The following is a 19,513-nucleotide window of genomic DNA, read 5'->3' as shown; positions in this document are numbered from 1 at the left end:
CACACAAGCCCATCGTTGGATTATGGAGATTGTTTGTTTACAAGACACATATTGGTTGATCTAAAGTTTAGTAAAGTTCAACGTGTGGAATTAATCATACTAAACAAAGTAAAAAGTAGTTAGTGACAAATCTCCATGTTTTCATTGTGATACTTTGACCAAACGTTTTGAAAACTATATTTAATATTCGATTTTGAATGCATGTAACAAGTGGGATGGGGTATGGTATCAGCATACAGCGTTGATTTCAACTTTTACTTTCTGGTATTTAATATCCTTCAACATGAAATACATAAATTATGACATTTATTTGTGATTCAGATTCGAGTTTCTTTATGGTAGCTTTATGATTTATGTAGTAATTGTAAAATTAGGATTAGTTATTGTGCTAAAGAAGACACTTTGTAATAATAAGCTTATTAGATATCATAAAATATGAGATTGTGGTACAATTTGTGCTTATCTCGCTAATTTTGAAATACGGCCTTCCTAAAAATGGTGGCAGTAAATATTCTGCAATTAATTTAGTAGAAATAATCACATTGGAGAATAGGCATCGCATTGAAGTTGAAGAGAATGAGTGACGTGCTATTAAATGAAGGGATGTATGAAATGCTGCCGGACCACGATGATAAAGGTAGTCCTATTCTAAGCTCCTACCTCGAGCTGGAGCTCCATTATAGGAGCTCAATAAAGGAATTCAAAACTCCATATGAAATCCCGATAAGAAGAACTGCTTTGCTGATCTTCTCAAGTTTATAATAAAGAGGCTTATTTCTACAAATTGCTGGCTTCAAGTTACTTTGGTCATGAAGATAGGTGGGAAATTGGAATGGTAAGAGTATGGAAATACAAGTTGTTGTTGATTGATCCGTGAGTATGATCAAATATATTATTCAGGAGGTGGATAATATTTTGAAGATACCTGTAATTTAAAATAATGAGGAATATATCGGACACACATTAGTCAGTGTATTTGCAGTCACTTAAGGAGACGACATTGGCATGGTAGGGGATTTATTGTTTGCTGAACTCGAAGAAGAGATACAAGAGTGAGAGAGCAGTGTTGCGAACGTCGGGCTTTAGGACTGCGCGGAAGCCGGGCTGTACCCGGTAGGACTCTGCAGTAAGCGTAGGGGACCTCAAGGAGGCCGCGCCGGCTCGGGAGGACGCTGGAAGAATCAGCCGAGGGAAAAGGTCCAGGCCTGGATTGGCAACGGGTAATTTACACCCCGATCACTATTAAACTCATCAGCTAATCAATATATTTTCCGATCATCAACTTTTCGAACGGCGATTGCAAACCTAGAAGCAGTAAAAGATGGTGATGTTTTTCCTTTTAATGGGGGCTGAAGGGGGGAAAGAGCTTCCATCAGAGCTCTCTGCAGATGTGTCCTCCTGTATATTTTAACGATTGTTCACTTTCACCGTGAACTTGGGAGGTTTTAATGGGATGAACTGCGTTCTCCGATTAAATGAAGGACGTGGTTGAAACCTAAAATATTCGTTCAGTGTAATCTGGTCGTGTCTGCGTGTGATGTTTTTAAAAGGCTTACAGCGAACAAAAATGTAGCTGAGCCTTGGTACGTGTTAGTATTCACTGCAGCTAAAGCTAGTTTATCATCTGAAGCTTGGCTGTCTTCCAAACTCCACTTCTATAGTCAGTCTCTGGCACTTCCATTGCTCGCTTTCTGATAGCGCCGGTAAACCAAAATGGCACCAAATTCTCCATCAGTGTAGCCCATTTGGAGAATGTTGTTTTATTACTGTGCAATAATAAATGACCTCCCGAGGATTATTGGATGCGCGAGTGGAATTACGATGGATCGTACCTTGCCCCACCTGCACGCGGACCTGGGGGGGGGGGGGGGGGGCTGATATAAGTATACTATATTCTTTAGCAAAGACATTTTTACATATATATTGGTGCCTCTGCTAAACATGTCACTGCGTGTTTTATTTTCTGCTTCTAAAATGTCACTGTGATCTGCAACAAAGTATGGTTGTTGCTTATATATGTTACGTAATCAAGTCCTAACGTCGGTGTGGCCCATTATTGCAGGTATCAGGATCCTCGGAATTCTTTGCTTCTATTTACTTTTAAAGTTAACACATTTAAGTGGTAATGGAAGAATTTCTTGCAATTGTCTAATATATCTGTTGCACTATAAACATGTCGATAGATATATTTGACGCAACCAACAGTAATTGACCTTCATAATTGTGCCATGTGAATAATTTGGGGGATGTCATAATGCAAAGCACCTTTCTGTGGTTATTTGTAGTGATCCGCTCTGTGAAGGTTAACCTGAAGTTTAAAGGCAGCAGACGCCATGTTAGCGAGCTATTCCCAGTGATTCTAGATGAAGAACGGGGGGGAAGCAATGGAAGGCTCCAGAAAATCTCTCTTACTGCCAAGTACAACATCACACATGGCAAATGCATGTAGGATTTTCCATAGCAACAGGTGCTCCCTTATTTTGACGGGGCGTTATTTTTTTTCATCCTCCATCGCTATTATTATTGTAACACTGATACACAGTGATCTGCTATAGTACAGTCAGACTAGCTGAGGTCACCGTTTCTGAGTCAAAACACAGACCAAAGCTCTAATTATCAATCAGATCACAACTCGAAACAAGCCATATTCTCATTTTATTTTTACTGAATGACATGCAAGACTTTCACATGTTAAGATATGTGGCTTTTCCATTCAATTTCAATTTATATTATTTTTACTTTAGATGTGTCAATCTACAGCCCGAAGTCAAACATTTTCATTCCGTGTGTTCTTTTGAATTGCGCGGATCAACATAAAAAGGCGAATCGTTTTAGAGAACATTTAATCCAGTAATGTAATACGTAACACATAATGTGAAGGAACATCGGATATTTCAAGGAGATCTGGAAGTATCATTCGACTTTGTTACACATCCAATTGTTTCCACATGTTTGAAGATTAGCTTCCGTCAAGGATCGAGCGAAAAATATATTTTTTAGAAATGTTGGACGAGATTCTCGCCAGTGAGGAATAGAAAACGGGGAATCTGAGCTGATTTGACGTGTTGCTGACATGCTTGATGAAGATGAGAGAAAAATGGAAAATGCTGACCGAGCAGAACCTGAAAATGAAACGTTGCTAACAAAATAAAAAGGAGATGCATTTTAATTTGAAGAAAAAGGGTCTCTCTCTCCTCTGGCCAAAGCGAGTAAAGCAACAAAATGCGCATTTTGGCACCATGTCAAAACCGCCATGTTATAACAGAGAGAGAAAGAGAGAAGAGGGGGAAACTCATTCAATGTAATTGTGATCTGTTAGGGATTGTTTTTAAGGGGAGGCGTAGGCGACACTAATGTAGGGCCAGTTGTCCAACTATCGGCAACCTGACGATTAGGGACGATCAGCCGGCGAGATATATACAGTGCTTGATATAAAAATGGTTGGCAACAACTGTCCAGCTCCTAACTGCTCCACTGCCTAGAACGGCTATCATTTTCGCTAAGGTGGCAAGAGCCACGGATTGCTAAATAATTGAAGACATTAAGAAATCGAGCCTTGATTTGACTGTTCCAAAATCATCATTTGTTTTTATTTTGCTTTTTGCAGACAAGGAAAAGCTGAAGGACAGAAGGCACTGCTCCGCTTCATTATATATAAAATATAGAAATCTATTCAATCTGATCCCATGATGCCGTCCAATACCAACACAAACCCTGCCCTGGAAGAAGGAGTTGAGACACAGATGGTAAGAAATTACCCCTTCAGATTTTAGCACTTCATTCTTTGCATTTCTTTGTTGTTTCGTGACAGGGTTTGTGCAGGTCGGCCGGAGCGGGACCGATCTTCGCCAAGTGTCGGCCACCTTTGGGGCAACATCTGCTGGTCTCATTTTCTCTCTCAGCCTTTGCCCCTGAATTGCTGTTCTTGCTCAGCGCTGGGATCTTGCTGATCGGGGCTTCTTTTATTAATGCTGCTGAACTGCCATGCGTTGCATTGTGGGATTGTCGCATAGCGCAGGCAAAAAAAAGTCAGCTCAAACTTTGAACTCTTTGCTCACTCCGGGCACCGGGCACCGGGCCCTCCCCGCCCCCATCCCGCCAAATCGGCCGAGCTGGGAGCGCGCCACTCGGCGCAGCCCTGGAGGAGCGCGCGGCTCTCGCGGCCTCTGCTGCAAGAGATCCCGTCAAATCCCTCAGACAGCACCGCGCTGGATCAAGTTGGCATCAAGGTCAAGTCGTTTAAGGTGAAAGTAAACACGCCCAGGCAGTGTCTGTATCGAGTTCACCAACTTCTCACCTCGCCCCTTTGCAGGGAGAGAGATTCGCGGTTGCAATGTCAAATACATTTGCCTCCTTTAACTTGATGGGAGGTAACTTTCCTCGACCGCTGTCCCAACTCAGCTGGCCAATGGTTGTGGGACAGAAGTGAACCGCTACGCAAGTGCCATAAACTCTGCTGCAGCCCACCCCCCGGGCATTGAAAGCAGATTAAAAAAAAATATACCGCAAGCGGGTGTTGGATTCATCTGTTCCAACTTGCTGTTCGTCTACCAACCCGGAAAGCAACGACTCTTTGATTCAGGTTTTCGAACTCTCAAGAAAATGTTCCTGCGATATATTAGACCCGAGATGCTGCAATTCAGTGGACTCATTGAAAGCTATTTACAATCGAGGTATTCTTGCTCTCGTCATCGAAGTGTCAGCAATATTAATCCAAGTGACTATTCAAAATAAACCAATCTGGATTTCTGCACTCTGGAAAATTGGGCTGTTCGTACAAAGTCCCATCGTAAAGTCAAGAAATGCAAACTATATTTTCCCAGATTTAAATACACGATAAAAGATTATCAGTTTAAAAAATGTCTTTAATTTCCCCCAAATTGTCTTCATTTGAGCTACTTCCTTCAGCGTGAAATTAGGTTCATCCATGCCTTTAATTTCTCTGCCATTACAGTCAACAGAAGGATGCATGAATGGTAAGCATTTTGAACCTGTACAGTACACTTCACTTCCATGAGGTGTTCAATATAATGAATAAGGTGTGAAAGAACTCATTAATAGTGTGTCACATGGGTCTGAATAACTGACAGTCCAGCGCCTTTGTTTGGAGTGTGTTTTTGTAGACCCCTCAAAACTGTAAATTAAAAAATAATTTTAACCAATAATGAAAAAATACAACATTTAGCCATTTTCCTTCTCAAATACCCCTGTACCACAAATTCCTTTAGGTGGTGCTGCTCTCAAACCACCCACTGGAAGGTAAGTAAGACTGGCATGGGTCACCTCAGCATCTAATATTCCCTCTCTCACGCGGAAGTGCCATTTCTCAGCTCACTATCTTTCCTTGTTAGGCCGCACACAATTGGAAGATCACTGAGCATTCACAGGTGCCACATTGAGTCATTCCACTCTGTCACATGATCTTAATGCACTAACAGCCTGTTCGATTGGACAAGCTTTTATAGGATATAAAAGTTATATATATAAGATATTTTAGAATATAAAAGTTATAAGTTCCATAATATCTTCTATTTTTGAACACAATTACATCTCTTAGTGAATCAAAAACAGATCTTAGAAATAGACATCCTTTCAAGTGAGCAGCATATCTGTTTTGTGGCTATTCAACTCTTCAATCTAACTATAAAATGAATTAAGTGAAAAAAGTAATAATGACTATTTACAGTTCAGACAAAAAAAATAATGTAACTAATATCTGACTGACTCTGCAATGACTCAATTTATAGAAACTACTGAGTATATTACTCCACAAGGACACTGAATATGTTTTACATTATTTATATGCAAACTCTATAGGAAAATATGAGCACAATATCCTTGGGTACTGTGTAAATTGATTATTTTAGTTACCTCTGTGAAATTTGCCTTTGACACCCTCACCTCACACATTCTCTTTTATTGTCTGTCCATCTATGTTTCTCTGTCTGTCCCCTTTACCTCACAGGTTGTCCCTGTTTCTCTTTCTCGCTCTCTGACTCCTTGAACTCGCACTGTCTGCATTTCATCGGACTATAATTCTTTTTGTAAATATATGCCTTCAATCATGCTCTTTTGTCATTGTCATCCTGCTTACCATAAATGAATCATCTCTCTTACACACAATGCTTACCAACACACACGCATGTGCATTAGCTTGATTGCTGCTGCTATTGTGACATTACAATCACAGCTGTTGCTGCTCCCACCTTTACCAGAGTCCCATAGTGCACAGAATTAAAATGTTACTCTTTATTTCAAATGTGTTAGAAATGATTGATAACTGTCAAAATAAGCAGTTTTATTTTGTACCACCTACACTGAATCAACTCTTCAGGGAAATAATTTAATATGCAAGTTATTCAATGCTGGTGCAGCCATTGTGATTCAAAGGCAGATGATCAGGGCAGTTAAATAGTAATTCCTTATAGTACCCTACTACAATAAAGCAAAGTGATTGGATATTGTTGCAAATTCTTTTAGATTTTGCTATCAAATTCTAGATTTTACTTTAAAAATAATTTAGGTTATGCTGAAATTAGCATAAATCACTACATTCAATGAAATGTCTACTGCATGACTATTTGGCTTGTCTGCACAAATCAAATGTGGAGTTCTACAGTATCTGTCAATATTTCTTGCTCATCATATTAGTATTTTAGCCTTTGCTGGTGCAGTCCGCTATTTGCACCCATATGTAAGTGCATTATTGGAGTTTGAATTGTCACACAGATGATTCAGAGTGGATCAATTTGTCACTAACTAATAACATAGATGCTTAGTAAAAGTCATAGATCCTCCATGCTTTTTTGGAGTTGCCTGTAATAGAAAATGTATTTGAGTTCTTATTAGTAATAAAATGGGTTTAAAGTCATATAGATTCTTCACAGATTTCATATGAATTCCCCAGAGATTTATACTGGGCTTGATTGGACTGATGTACCAATTGTTGCTAGCTAGTAACATGGATGCTCAGTAAAAGCTGTAGCTGCTGCATGTCTCAGGTTGTGTAATTCCCAGCAACTGAATGTTTATTCCCTATTGGCAACCATACTACATTTTACAAAATTTAGTTTACTTGAGGTAATCTTGGATGCCAGTGTAGAAAATACTTTAGTCAGAAGAGAAAACCTTTGCTTTGGCTAAAAATAAGATTGTCATTACAACTTTTCATATAGTGCCAAGGCATTGCAAAATAATATACCTTTGCTGCGAACAACAAACAGCATTATAGATAGAAATTATAATAGGAGCACCTTTTGCAAGGCTCAGACTTTATTAGGTTCATGTTTGAGTGAAGTTTCAGAATGGCAGTTTATGGTTAGGGTGAAACGTGCTCACTAAAGGCTTCATCATTTGTACAATAATTCTAACTTCAATTGTACTAAATTGTTACATTGTATTGAAACCACACTTGCACAAAGTGAAGTGCAACACAAATAATGAAACTTGTAACCAGTGGCTATGAAATAATGTAGATCTTGATGAATGTAATCTCCTTAAAGCTGTACCACTTTGTAGTGCCAGAAAAATACAATGAAACAATTGTACCACATAAATAGTGAATACGTTTCAATATTAGATTTTACTTGGACTTTTTAATTTCCCAGACAACAGTACAAATTGCACAACTATCACATTCCTTTGTCTGCCAGCTTTGGAAATATATATATATTTCATGGAATTGAGTTCTCCAGTGGTGCCAATTAGCAGTTTATCTCACCCAGCAGGTTGACCATATCTCCCTGACAACCAGCATGTTAGCGTCAAATGCAGCTGGCTGACTACTATGCTCAGTGTTAAGCTTGACCTCAGATGTCCTCGGATCACTGTGTCTTGTATCGCTTTAATTTTATTTTTAAGGCAAAACCAGGAAGATGAAGGAAAATTGATTGACCAACTGGAGTGGTGCTTACCAAAAACATATTATAAATATATATCATCTAAAATTAAAATATATTCAAGAATTAAAACAGCTTTGAAGAACAGGAATATAAATTTTCTCACTGTCACAAATGGCTAGTCATCTGTTATTCTTCGACTATTAAATTCCTTTTCTGACGTTGAGGTTAAAATACATTATTGGATCAAAGTAGTGGGAAAGTTATCTTGCATCTAGTCCACAGCATTCAATACCGACACTGGTGCAAAAAATGGAAAAGCGGTGAGTTCTCCCAGTGTCCTGGCCAATATTTATCTCTCAAACAACACAACCAAAAACAGATTATTTGATCATTATCTCATTGCTGGTTGTGGGACCTTACTGTGTGCATATTGGCTGCTGTGTTTCCCTACATTACAACAATAACTACATTACAAAAGTACTTAATTGGGTGTGAAACACTTTGCAATGTCCTGAGGTTATGAAGGTGTTATAGATGTAAGTTATTTCATTTAATAATTCACATTGTGACAGGTCATATTTTAACCAATATTTGCATTGTCTAAAACATCTTTTTTGTCAAGTACTGGGATAAATCATCATTGGCTTCAGAGTAGTTCTTCAGATCATGTAATACCTCCACAGTTCATATTGGCTATTTAGGAAATGTTTGCAGCAGAGAATTGCAAAGTGCTGCAGTACAGAGGGACCTGGGGATCCTTGTGTTTGAAACACAAAAAATTAGTACGTAGGTACAGCAAGTAATCAGAAAGGCAAATGGAATGTTGGCCTTTATTGCAAGGGGGATAGAGTATAAAAGCAGAGAAGTCCTGCTACAACTGTACGGGGTTTTGGTAAGGCCACACCTAGAGTACTATGTCCAATTTTTGGTCTCCGTATTTACGAAAGGATATACTTGCATTGGAGGCTGTTCAGAGAAGGTTCACTAGGTTGATTTTGGAGATGAGGGGGTTGACTTATGAAGATAGGTTGAGTAGGTTGGGCCTGTACTCATTAGAGTTCAGATCTTATTGAAACATATAAGATAATGATGGAGCTCGATAAGGTGGATGCAGAGAGAATATTTCCACTCATAGGGGAAACTAAAACTAGGGGACATAGTCTCAGAATAAGGGGCTGGCCATTTAAAACTGAGATGAGGAGGAATTCTCTGCCCCAGAGAGCTGTGGAGGCTGGGTCATTAAATATATTTAAGGTGGCGATAGACAGAATTTTGAGCGATAAGAGAGTAAAGGGTTATGGGGAGCGGGCAGGGAAGTGGAGCTGAGTCCATGATCAGATCAACCTTGATCTTATTGAATGGCGGAGCAGGTTCGAGGGGCCAAATGGCCTACGCCTGCTCCTATTTCTTATGTTCTTATGTTAGAATATTGTTTTACCAAGCATGTGTTTGATTTCAGTTGAAGTAATATAATTCACCTGGCCAGGCATCTGTATTCCCCTTAGTGGTTAATTAATAAACCACTTGATCTCACTTAAGTCTCAACACTTATGGCATCCTGTTCAACTCTACAATCAGCCTCCCCCCCCCCCCCCCCCGCCCTCTCCCCTCTGCCCCAGTTATTTGGACATTGTTAACTTTTCTTCCTGTATCTTGAAGGCTTTTCAGGTTTGGTGTGCTGACTTTAATGACAGTTCATGTTTGCATCAAATGAATCTTTGGCAATTCCTGGACATTTAGTACAGTTAGTGGAGAACTGGTCAGCCGACCATCTTTGCTGCAGTTATAGAATTTATAAATGTTGGTTATTTGCTCTGGTAATTGTAACTACACCAACTAGTATCATGTTTCACTAGTTTCTCCAACAGATAAATAAGCACGCATTTGCCAAACTGGTGTAAGACATTACACTGATCAGAATTGAGCTGAATATAAAAGTGTCCAAAGTGTTTTATAAGAATCATGTAATATGGTATCTCTTCAACATATCACAATTAATGTCAGACAATCATCTTCTGTGCGATCATGTTAAGGCTGCCATTGACTTTATTACCTCCTTTCAGTTCCTGCTCATTATTACATTCCTCAGTTAAATTCTCTGGCACTACAATTCAACAGAAATTTTCAATATATTAAGTAGAATAAGAAATACTTAACATTGCTCAAGTTTCAGTGCTGCAGTTTGTAATGTCATCCAAACTCATCGGTGTATTGCAAGCCTCTTGCAAACTTGTAACTATTATCTTATAGTGTAAAAATCTATAAATTATTACAAAACAAAAACTTATCTTGTATCTTCAGGTCCTAAGTGACTAATGATAAAAATTACCATAGGCCATGCATCACGAAACATAGAAACATAGAAAATAGGTGCAGGAGTAGGCCATTTGGCCCTTTGAGCCTGCACCACCATTCAATATGATCATGGCTGATCCTCTATCTCTGCTTTCATTTCAGCAGCTACAATGGAAAAATCTGTACCTCAAAGAACTTGTCATAATATTTCAAATTTACCATGAATGCTTGAAATTGTTCCTCAACTTGCAAATACTGGCCAAAAAATGATTGATTTTTAAAAATGTTTTTATCTGTCTTTACACCTCATTCTGTTCCCATGCAGATAGGTTTAGTGAAGAAGCCAGCACTAGATGGATTATTTTTGTTTTATTCTTGCAAAACTCAGAAGTACATCTATATGTAAAAAAAAATCTTGCATCTACCGTAATTTCTGTTCATCACACTTTGGGCATTACACTTTCTTTATATACACATTTTGCATCATATGTGCACCTGACTGGCTCAGATTTGATATTCAGAAAATAACTGAGTTAAAATAGATAAATAATGTACTGATCAAATGTAGCTAAAATGGGTAGATAAACTTCCAATGAAAAACTACTAAGGATGTATGAATACAACCAATTCCTTAGCAAAAGAACCATTTTTAGCTACCATATTTTTTTCTCCATCAAGCTTAGGACTTACTATTGGAAAGAATGTTTGTAACATAATAATGAATGAATTTACAAGGAAATGATTAGTAGAATAAACAAATTCTATGTTCAGAATGCCTCCAACATTTTCCATTGGAGGCCTGCGCATGTCTCAGAAGCCTGAGTCTTTTGTTCATGGAGGTTCTTTAACCTGAATAGACTCAGTAATGTCACAGCTTACAGCTCCTAGCCTGCTTTAAGCCTGCAGCTCCCAGATTTTTTTTATCATTGATGGCAAGACTTGCCATTCGCTGAGCATGTCAGATCTTGTTGTTTATAAGCCTTATCCACTCTTCCAGTTCTATATATCCAAAATTACTGCAGATCAAAACTCCCAAGGAAATTATTTTTACAAGCAGAACCAGAATTTACCCTTTTTCCTTAAAACATCAGAATATGAATTTTTAACCTTTTTTTCTGAGGAAATTTTGAAAACGATATATACTATACACTAGCTGATCTCCTGCAACTATGGTTGACAAGTTCTGTAGGGAGCCGAACAGTTGACAAGAAAACCAATGAGTGGGAAGGACTAAGATAGGATAACTCCAAGTGTGTCTTTATATTTTGTAATGCTTTCTAAATGCCTACTAGTTGCATTTCTTGTATTTATGTTTACCTCAGAACTCAAAATCAACCAGGAAAACAAAATAATTTATTTGAACAATACCTGTTACATTGTCATGGAAAAAATGGATGGCAGATTTATCTATTTCTGCCAGCATGTGGAGAAACCGCTGGGCAGTCAGCAATATTACTATTGCTAGCTACTCTAGGTGTTGGACATGGCCCACTGTGTGGAATTGGAGTTATGAGTGCCTAGCACACAGTCCAGTGGTGTATATAACCACAAGGGTTTTAATTTCCTCTGCATGCAGATGGACTGCAATTCCCAGAAAGTGATTCTCCTGGCGAATGCGCAATTCCCAGATTTAACATGTGACTACTTCATCCTCTGCCAGTCAAAAGTGTCTGGTTTATTTAAGATGGACAACTACTAAGCTATCTTTTGGTGGATTACAGCTGTGGTCTGAAACCATGCCCCATGCTCTTGTTACACAAAAGCCAGCAGAATATATATAAAACCACAAAAAGCAACTTAATCAGTTACAGACTAAACAGTTAGGCCTAGAAATTGGAGGTTTTAGCATTGGTCGTTCAAGCCCGTTTTGCTGAAGAAAATGGCGCTCGCCTTCCATCTGCTTCTGACTGGTCCCACGGCATTTTTGGCCGGTCAGCAGCACTGCTGTTACCTGCAGTTGCCGCAAGAATTTTAATTAGCATGAGAGTGACGTCAAGCAGCATGCAATGCCGAATTGCCACATGCTCATCCATTTTAGAACTCGCTGCTCCTCTTAGTGCCTTCTCCAAAGCACGTCTATGCATGCAGTGGTTGACAGCATGTAGAGGTGGGGGAAAGCAATGGTGAGCTATAACCTGTACAGTAAACAGTTTCTGAGATAACTGGTAACTAATTGGAGTGAAAACTACTAACAATGAGATGCATCAAATCTCCCCGCTGGTTAGTTAAACATTACAGGAGGTAAATACTTTAAAAATAAACGATATTCTACTACAGTTGTAAGAATCTCAGGGAAAAAAAATCAAAGCTGCATTTCCTTAAATTTTATATGTTGGGTTTTCTAGTTTAGGAACTGATTAAAATAGATGCAAAGTTTGGAAGTCTGTTTTTAAAAGGCTTGACACCATATTCTCACCGAGTTCTTCAAAAATCTGCTGTTGTTAAAAATTTAATGAACTCTCTTCTGCAGGATTTACACCAGTAAACTCCTGACCAAGAGGTTCATGTTCCTCTTTTAAAAAAATGTATTTCAATTAATTTCTCATGCAACTGTTTAAGGACATCTGTGTCACAGCCTTTATGTGGTATTTCCAGTCACAGTCCCTCCAGATCTGAGCCTGTGTTTTAAGAACCACTTACCAGGGAGTGAATCCCCTATGTGAGATGAAGGCTAGTGCACTATCATTGCTAACTGCAAGATGGTGCATCCCTCCCCCTCCTGCACCATGGTGGAGCACAAACCTCCACACAGCAACCATCTGGGTGAAACATCTGCGAAGGTGGGAGTACCAGACAGTCTCGTACCCATTTGTGGATCCCACTCAAGACCTAGACAAATGTCTGTGAAAGTAAGAAGGGAGCCGTGGACAAACAAATGCCTCCTAATGTGCCACAACGCACAGTGCTCCAACCCTATAAGGGCCATCAGCAGACTTGATACCCCCTGACCCAGCAAAGCCCAGGAGCCACCACTAAATGATCAGAAACAGCACACTGCCCGAGAATGCCGCACCGATACGTCAGATGTGACCTTCGGCCTCATGCTGAAGTTAGCGTTGGAAAGAGCATGTTGCAAAAGAGATTCTGCGCTTCACTCATGTAAATCAGCAGGAAGCACGAAAATGCCACTGCCTGCGCTCTTTTTGCGGACGTTAACTGTGCAGCGTTAGCACCGGCCATTTTCTAGCCTAATCGAATTTTTAAGCCTTGGTATTCTTAAACTGCAGTTTTGATCTCAGCTTGATCAGGATGTTTTGCAATATGTGCTAGGCAAAGTGTGAAAATTCTTTGTAGTACTCTCCATAAGCTCATCATTCAGAGTGCGTCCACCTATACTTCAACAAGTTATGGTCCCATGCTTTAGCAATGAATGGCAAAGCACTTCCAATAGCCTATGCTACCAGTAGTTGCAAATATAAGTTGTATTTTGTTCCTATTTCAGCTAGGACAATTTATCTTGCCAGTGTAATTGCAGTCAACTGTTCCTGCTCATTTAATGAATTCTAAATTATTCTCTACTCGATCAGTGCCCTTTAATGTACATATCTACATTTGATGTACATTTCCTACATTGCAACAGTGAATGCACTCAAAAAAGAACTTCATTGGCTGTGAAGTATTTTGGGATGCCCTGAAGTCATGAAAGCGCTATATAAATGCAAGTTCTTTCTTTATCTACTATCTAAAAGGGTCCCATGTTTAATTGAACCATGTTGAGGGACATTCTATCAATCTCAATGTGTACTTCTGAGTGTATTTTTGTTGTTTCATTCTGCTAGACTTCGTGTATTTCTCATCACTTGTGCTTAGGTGTTTCTGACTTTCATGATCCTTTTGTAGCCATACTACAGGAGGAAGAAGTCATATCCTACTGAGGATTTATAATCTGGGAGGAGAGATCAGTAGCACTCGCTAATTATCCTATCAGAGTAAGAAATATATAAACCATTGCCATGGTGGGCTAAATATATTGGACCGTAATTTGTTGCTCCTACGGGTGCATACAAGGTGCGCACGCACCCGTAGGAGCCGCACACATTCCGGATTTAGGCATGTGCTAAACCCCGGAACTTGTGATCTGTCAAGAATTCTCTTGACATATCGCATGGATCCCCAGGAGATGGGCCTCCGCGGGCGGTGAGGTGGGCTATTTGCCCAACTTCTGCCCAGCGAATGCCCGTGAAATTCTTATGCCTGGTAAAAGCAAGCGCAACGCCTGCTTTTACCAGTGTAAGAATTTAAAAAACAGACAAATAACATTTTACCAGTCATTTATACATTAAAAACCCTGTGCAATAAGAGAAGTTTATTTTTAGCCCCGTTAAAACATGTAAATTTATTTTTCAAAAATTACGTTTTTGTTTTAAATATTTAATTAAATGCCATTTTAATTAATTTTGAATATGTAATGTTTTTTAACATTTGATGTGTAGAGGTATTTTTTTTGTGATCCCCATTCATACTTATGGGAGTTCCGTACATACGGAATCTCCATAAGCATGGATGGGGATTCCTTTCTTTGATTGGTAGGGTAAGCCCATGTGACCTCGGGAGCGCTTGCGAACCGCATGCGCCCCTGGGATATGTGGGCCTCTGTGCAGGCCTACACGTAGAGGCCCAGGAGCGCATGTGTCCGAACCTCCGGGACCATCAGGTAAGTTCATAGATATTTTGCAGGTTGGAGACATCCACCCGCGGGAAGCCTCCGACCGCTAATTCAGCCCCATTAGAATGTGCCTTAGATGGATATGTGATTTGAGCAGTTTTAGAACCATGATCAGGGTCTGATGTCTCAAGCTTTAGTCTGTTATGTTCTGTTTGTTGTTCTAGATGACTACCTGTGTGGTTGAATTCTCAGCAATGTACATTTGTGTTCGCCATAGATGTAGGATAGACCTTATGTCAAAATAGAGCCACAAGTACTTCAAATTGACGCCCCTAATGAGGTGAAATGCTACATGTCATAAATTTTGGCCTCTACACTTAAAGCCTACTTCTCATAATTTAAATTTGCTTAATTTAAATTAACTGATAATTCCAAATTTTTAACACTAAGTTTTCATTTTGTACAGTGTTTAATATTATTGGATAATTCCATTTGCAGTGCAAAGATGACTTTGAAGTATCAGGGATAGATATTAACATTCACCGATGGATGGAAAGCTGGCTGTAGCAGATTGGCTGCTTGTTAAACATCCCGCCCGATGTTGCTCTCTATTGACTTCGGTGGAAAGGAAAATCAGGGAGCTGTATAACGGCAGCCGACCCACTACGGCCAGTTTTATTCTCTGCAGCGAAATTTAAAATCTACCCTTGTGTGTTGTCAAATATATTTCTTTAGCAGGTAAGAATGATGCAATTTGCTCTCAGCACCTCCTTGCTGCCTGCTGTACATCAAGTTTAGCTAATGGTTTTGAACTAATCACAGCAGATCGGCAGTTATCAGAATTTACTAGCAGCAAATAAGCCCTCGACCTCCCCTCCATTAGAAACTAGTTTTAGAGTCAGTTTGGAGTAAAATAGTACACAGGTGAATTTGGTTGCATAAGAAGTACTGATAAAGAAGATCTAAATATTTAGCTGTGTTATATACCTCCCCCCCTACCACCACCTCGCACCACACCCCCCCCCCCCCCCCCCACTGCCACCTTCACCACCAGTCCATATTCATGAAAGCAAGCCTAGGAGAAAATCGCCAGCGGGCTGAATAGCATATACAACACCAATGGCAGGTAGCAAGTGGTCAGGAAGAGATTCAATGGCATCAAGAAGAAAATCAAGGAAAATATAGCTTTCAATCAACAAGCATAAAAGGTGCTGCTGACAATACTCAAAAACTGGAAAGTCTGGAGAGAATAAAGAAGGCACCATCAGTGTATGTGCCAGGACCCTTGGTAAGTGTGTTTCTTACCATCTTATGTTTGCCCATCAGATAAGTAATTTAGGGCTAGAAATTCGGTCCCTTTGCGCCTCCCATGCCTGACCTCCCGGGCGCGACACTGGCAACAGCTCCCGCCATATTCGTCGGTAGTTTAGCGGTGACGCTACGGCATTGCATCCTGATCTCCTGCGCCCAGAGATTGTCACAGCATCACTGCGCGCATCATCCCATTAGCACTCCGGCCCCGAAATTCACTTTCGCCCCCTGCAGCAGCACATGGTGAAAGCACCGACAGCTGCAGGGGGCGTGGATCGGGTGGCCGGCTACTACCGGGGCAAAAATGAAAGGCGAGGTAGCCAATGGAAAATTTATAAAAACTTACCTTGGGTTTCCCACTGTTGCTCCATTTTCTTTCTGGGTTCCTGCACGACCCAGTCTGCAGTGCTGCTGAGGCGTCCGCCCCATTAGCGCTCCAAGAAGAAAATGCAGCTCTGCATTCCACTTCCTTCTGGGGGCGCGAACCCGAATTTTTTGAGAGGGGTGAGACTTCAGCGCCTGGCGCAAATTCTAGCGCCTCCCAACTGTTACCGCCCCCAAATGGGGCAATAATGAATTTCAACCCCTTACTCTTAGATTCTGGGGAGCCTGAGTCATCTCAGTTACTACACTCTGCTATGCTCAAGTAGTTGTCACTGCTGCAGTACACCAGCTACCTGGGATTATACCTGTTGAGAGACAAACTAATCTTGTGTGCTTACTGGCTGCCCTCTCCTCTTCCTCTCCCCCTCTTCCTGGTGAACTGCAAAGTACTCACTATTAATTACTAGACCCAATCTCTGGTACAGAAAGCTCCTTTGTACCACTCACTTCTGTCACTGCTCTGGTAACAGATTGACACTTCCCCCTTTGTTAAGGTTACCAACATAATTTCTCACCTCGAATAAATTACTCACTTTTCAATTTGAATCTGCAGATTGCAGCACAAATTCATCATTAAATCCTATTTAACAAATAATGTTTTTTTTTGCTTTTTGACAGCCTTTTTTTGAAGGTTACAAATGTTCAGACCAGTATTAAATATCCGTTGATATGAAGAACCATCCTTTGGCACTGCCTCCTGATATTTCACCACGCTTCATTTATGTTTACTCTATTTTTCTTAAAATTAGTGAAGGGAGATGTATCAAACCCTTTGTGTTATCTTTATGAAACAATCTGCACCTTCCAGACTCCAGAACACTTGCATCACCTACCGCATGAGAAGGCAGTAAGATAGGCAGAACAGGTTTGATGGGCTGAATAGCCTTTTCCTGGTCCTATGTTTCTATGTAACCAAGATTAATATACTAGGCAGCAGCAGAGAAATATAGGTAACTGCACCTCCACAAATTGGTGAGGCACTAGCATAGGATCAAACACAGCCTGGATAAGGTAGCATCTCCACTAGCTGAATGTAATTTGGAGATGCCACAAAGGTGATAGACCCAAGGTCAAATAGCGGGACTGGCATGAATAGAATCATTGGGCCCAAGTTTCAAACTGAGGGTAGAATACTAATGGTCAGAATGAAAATATCCATTTTAATGACCTCCATCATGACTTCCTCCATCTCTGACATCCACAATGTGCTGGACCAGAAGTTGTCTAAGTATTGATCCGGGGGGGCTGAGCAATAGAGAGGTATTACTCCACAAAACTCTTGACTGCTATTCTGTCTGATATGGTGTCTATTGTCCAGTGAGGCCTGCAGTCAGAGTTTGACAGTATTGGAGAAAAAAGGATTTTTCTCACCTAATAGGAGCAAGTGTAGAAGCAGGATATTGAACTCGTGCCAGCAGCCTGTACCTTATATCATGCAACCTGGGCTACATTTCCGCTGGTACCCTCCTCAGCAATAGTTTGAGGTATTCCTCACCATGATACTCCACCATTAAAGAGGGACACTAATTCCTCCATCATTCTCTATAAATAGTCTGAAGTTTTTCAGTCCATCAACCCACGTTTCACCACTGGTGCAGCTATCAGAAAGGTAGTACATAGACTACTCCCAAAGGCAAATGTGCAAAGAGAAGAAATATATGGTTCACACAGGTTAAAACCACCAACTACATTCATCACACACATATTGCAAAGCATGCAAGTAATTTGTTTATAGAACGGTATCTTGTGTCCCCATGATTAAATGTATTCATAACAAAAGGAGAAAAATAGGCTTAGCAATAGCTGATGTTTAATTGTACCTTGTAATTGTAACCTAAAACCCTGTGTAACGCTTTCTTTGGATGCAAGGTTATTTTGATGCATGAACATATGTAGCCTGGTATCAGTTGGACCAGTATATAACGTTCGTCCTTGGGACATGGGAAATTATTTTTGCTGAAAATGGTGCCAATCACAAACATCGCATTGGTCCCATTCCTCATCTGAAAGGATGATGGTAACCATCAAAGAACAGCCTTCAAAGTTGCTGTGTTGCTGCTGATTTGACAGATACTTCATCCATTTAGTGCCAGCTTTTAGCTGAACTTATGAGTGATAGGTATGTAGACTTCTTAAGAATGAGGAAATTGCAACGGAATACATTTAATTTCATCAACTCTCAGTTCATGAGTCACTGATGACATTGGATGTCATTTCTTCCATCGTGGATTGAAGTACAGCCAATCACTGGCCCCCAACATGTACGTCGGAGAGGGAGTTCTGCGTTTCAGGCTCTGATCCATCATCCGGTGCACCTGACCAGTACCACTTTCTGCTGTTGCTTGAATGTTGTTACGTTGCTGACCTCTGTGTCTGTCCTCTTCTATGATGATACCTCAGCCGTTGAGCTACAACTAACATTTCCAGATCACCATTGGCTCTTCAAGCCAGATGAGTGCTGTAACTTTCTATAACTCGATACTGGCAAAACTGAAGCCATCCCGTTTGCCTCTCAACAGAAACTCTGCATCTTAGTCTCATTTCATTTTTATCCCCAGTTCATTAAGGTTGAAGCATTTTCAACATCCTGTTTGATCCTGAATTGAGTTGAAACCCCACATCTAGTTAGTCATCAAGCCCATTTCCACTTTTGTACAATCACAACCACTTTGCAGAACCCCACAGACCCATCTAAAACTGTGACACCCACATCACAACCCATATCATGTTTCACTTAGCTCTCAGTCTTATCTCTACTCATTCCCTAGCTGTCAGTGTATTGATTACAAAATCATTGTCCTCATTTACAGATTCATAATGGTCTTACACCACCTTACCTCTGAAAACTTCTGCACCCTCCAGCATTAACAGATCCCAGTCTTGTGGATGTATAATATGACAATATCAATCAGTAATGCAGGTTCCTTCACATCCTCCACCCTGAAAAGCTATGCTGCTTTTTTCCCTGTCTGAGAGTTCTTTCAGTTGCTAACATTTTATTCCTGTTGCTCCCCTAGATTTGCAGTTTAATACAGATTTCTACTTGGTGGCTTTCTTGACATCATTAAACCAAGTC

The 19,513-nt window shown here is 40.2% G+C and overlaps 1 protein-coding gene across 2 annotated transcripts in view; it reads left to right on the top strand.

The window, feature by feature from the left end:
- The first annotated feature begins 1,135 nt into the window (after window positions 1–1,135).
- Window positions 1,136–19,513, top strand: part of dnmt3ab (DNA (cytosine-5-)-methyltransferase 3 alpha b) — a 725,841-nt gene continuing 707,463 nt past the window's right edge. For both annotated transcript variants that reach the window (XM_070885120.1, XM_070885118.1), the window contains exons 1-2: window positions 1,136–1,220; window positions 3,608–3,746. In XM_070885120.1, the coding sequence (XP_070741221.1) occupies window positions 3,687–3,746 (60 nt within the window). In that variant the 5' untranslated portion in view covers window positions 1,136–1,220; window positions 3,608–3,686. The remainder of the gene's footprint in view (window positions 1,221–3,607; window positions 3,747–19,513) is intronic.

The sequence above is a fragment of the Pristiophorus japonicus genome, chromosome 7 (genome assembly GCF_044704955.1).
Source record: "Pristiophorus japonicus isolate sPriJap1 chromosome 7, sPriJap1.hap1, whole genome shotgun sequence".
NCBI lineage: Eukaryota > Metazoa > Chordata > Chondrichthyes > Pristiophoridae > Pristiophorus > Pristiophorus japonicus.
This window is presented reverse-complemented; position numbering and strand designations above follow the sequence as displayed.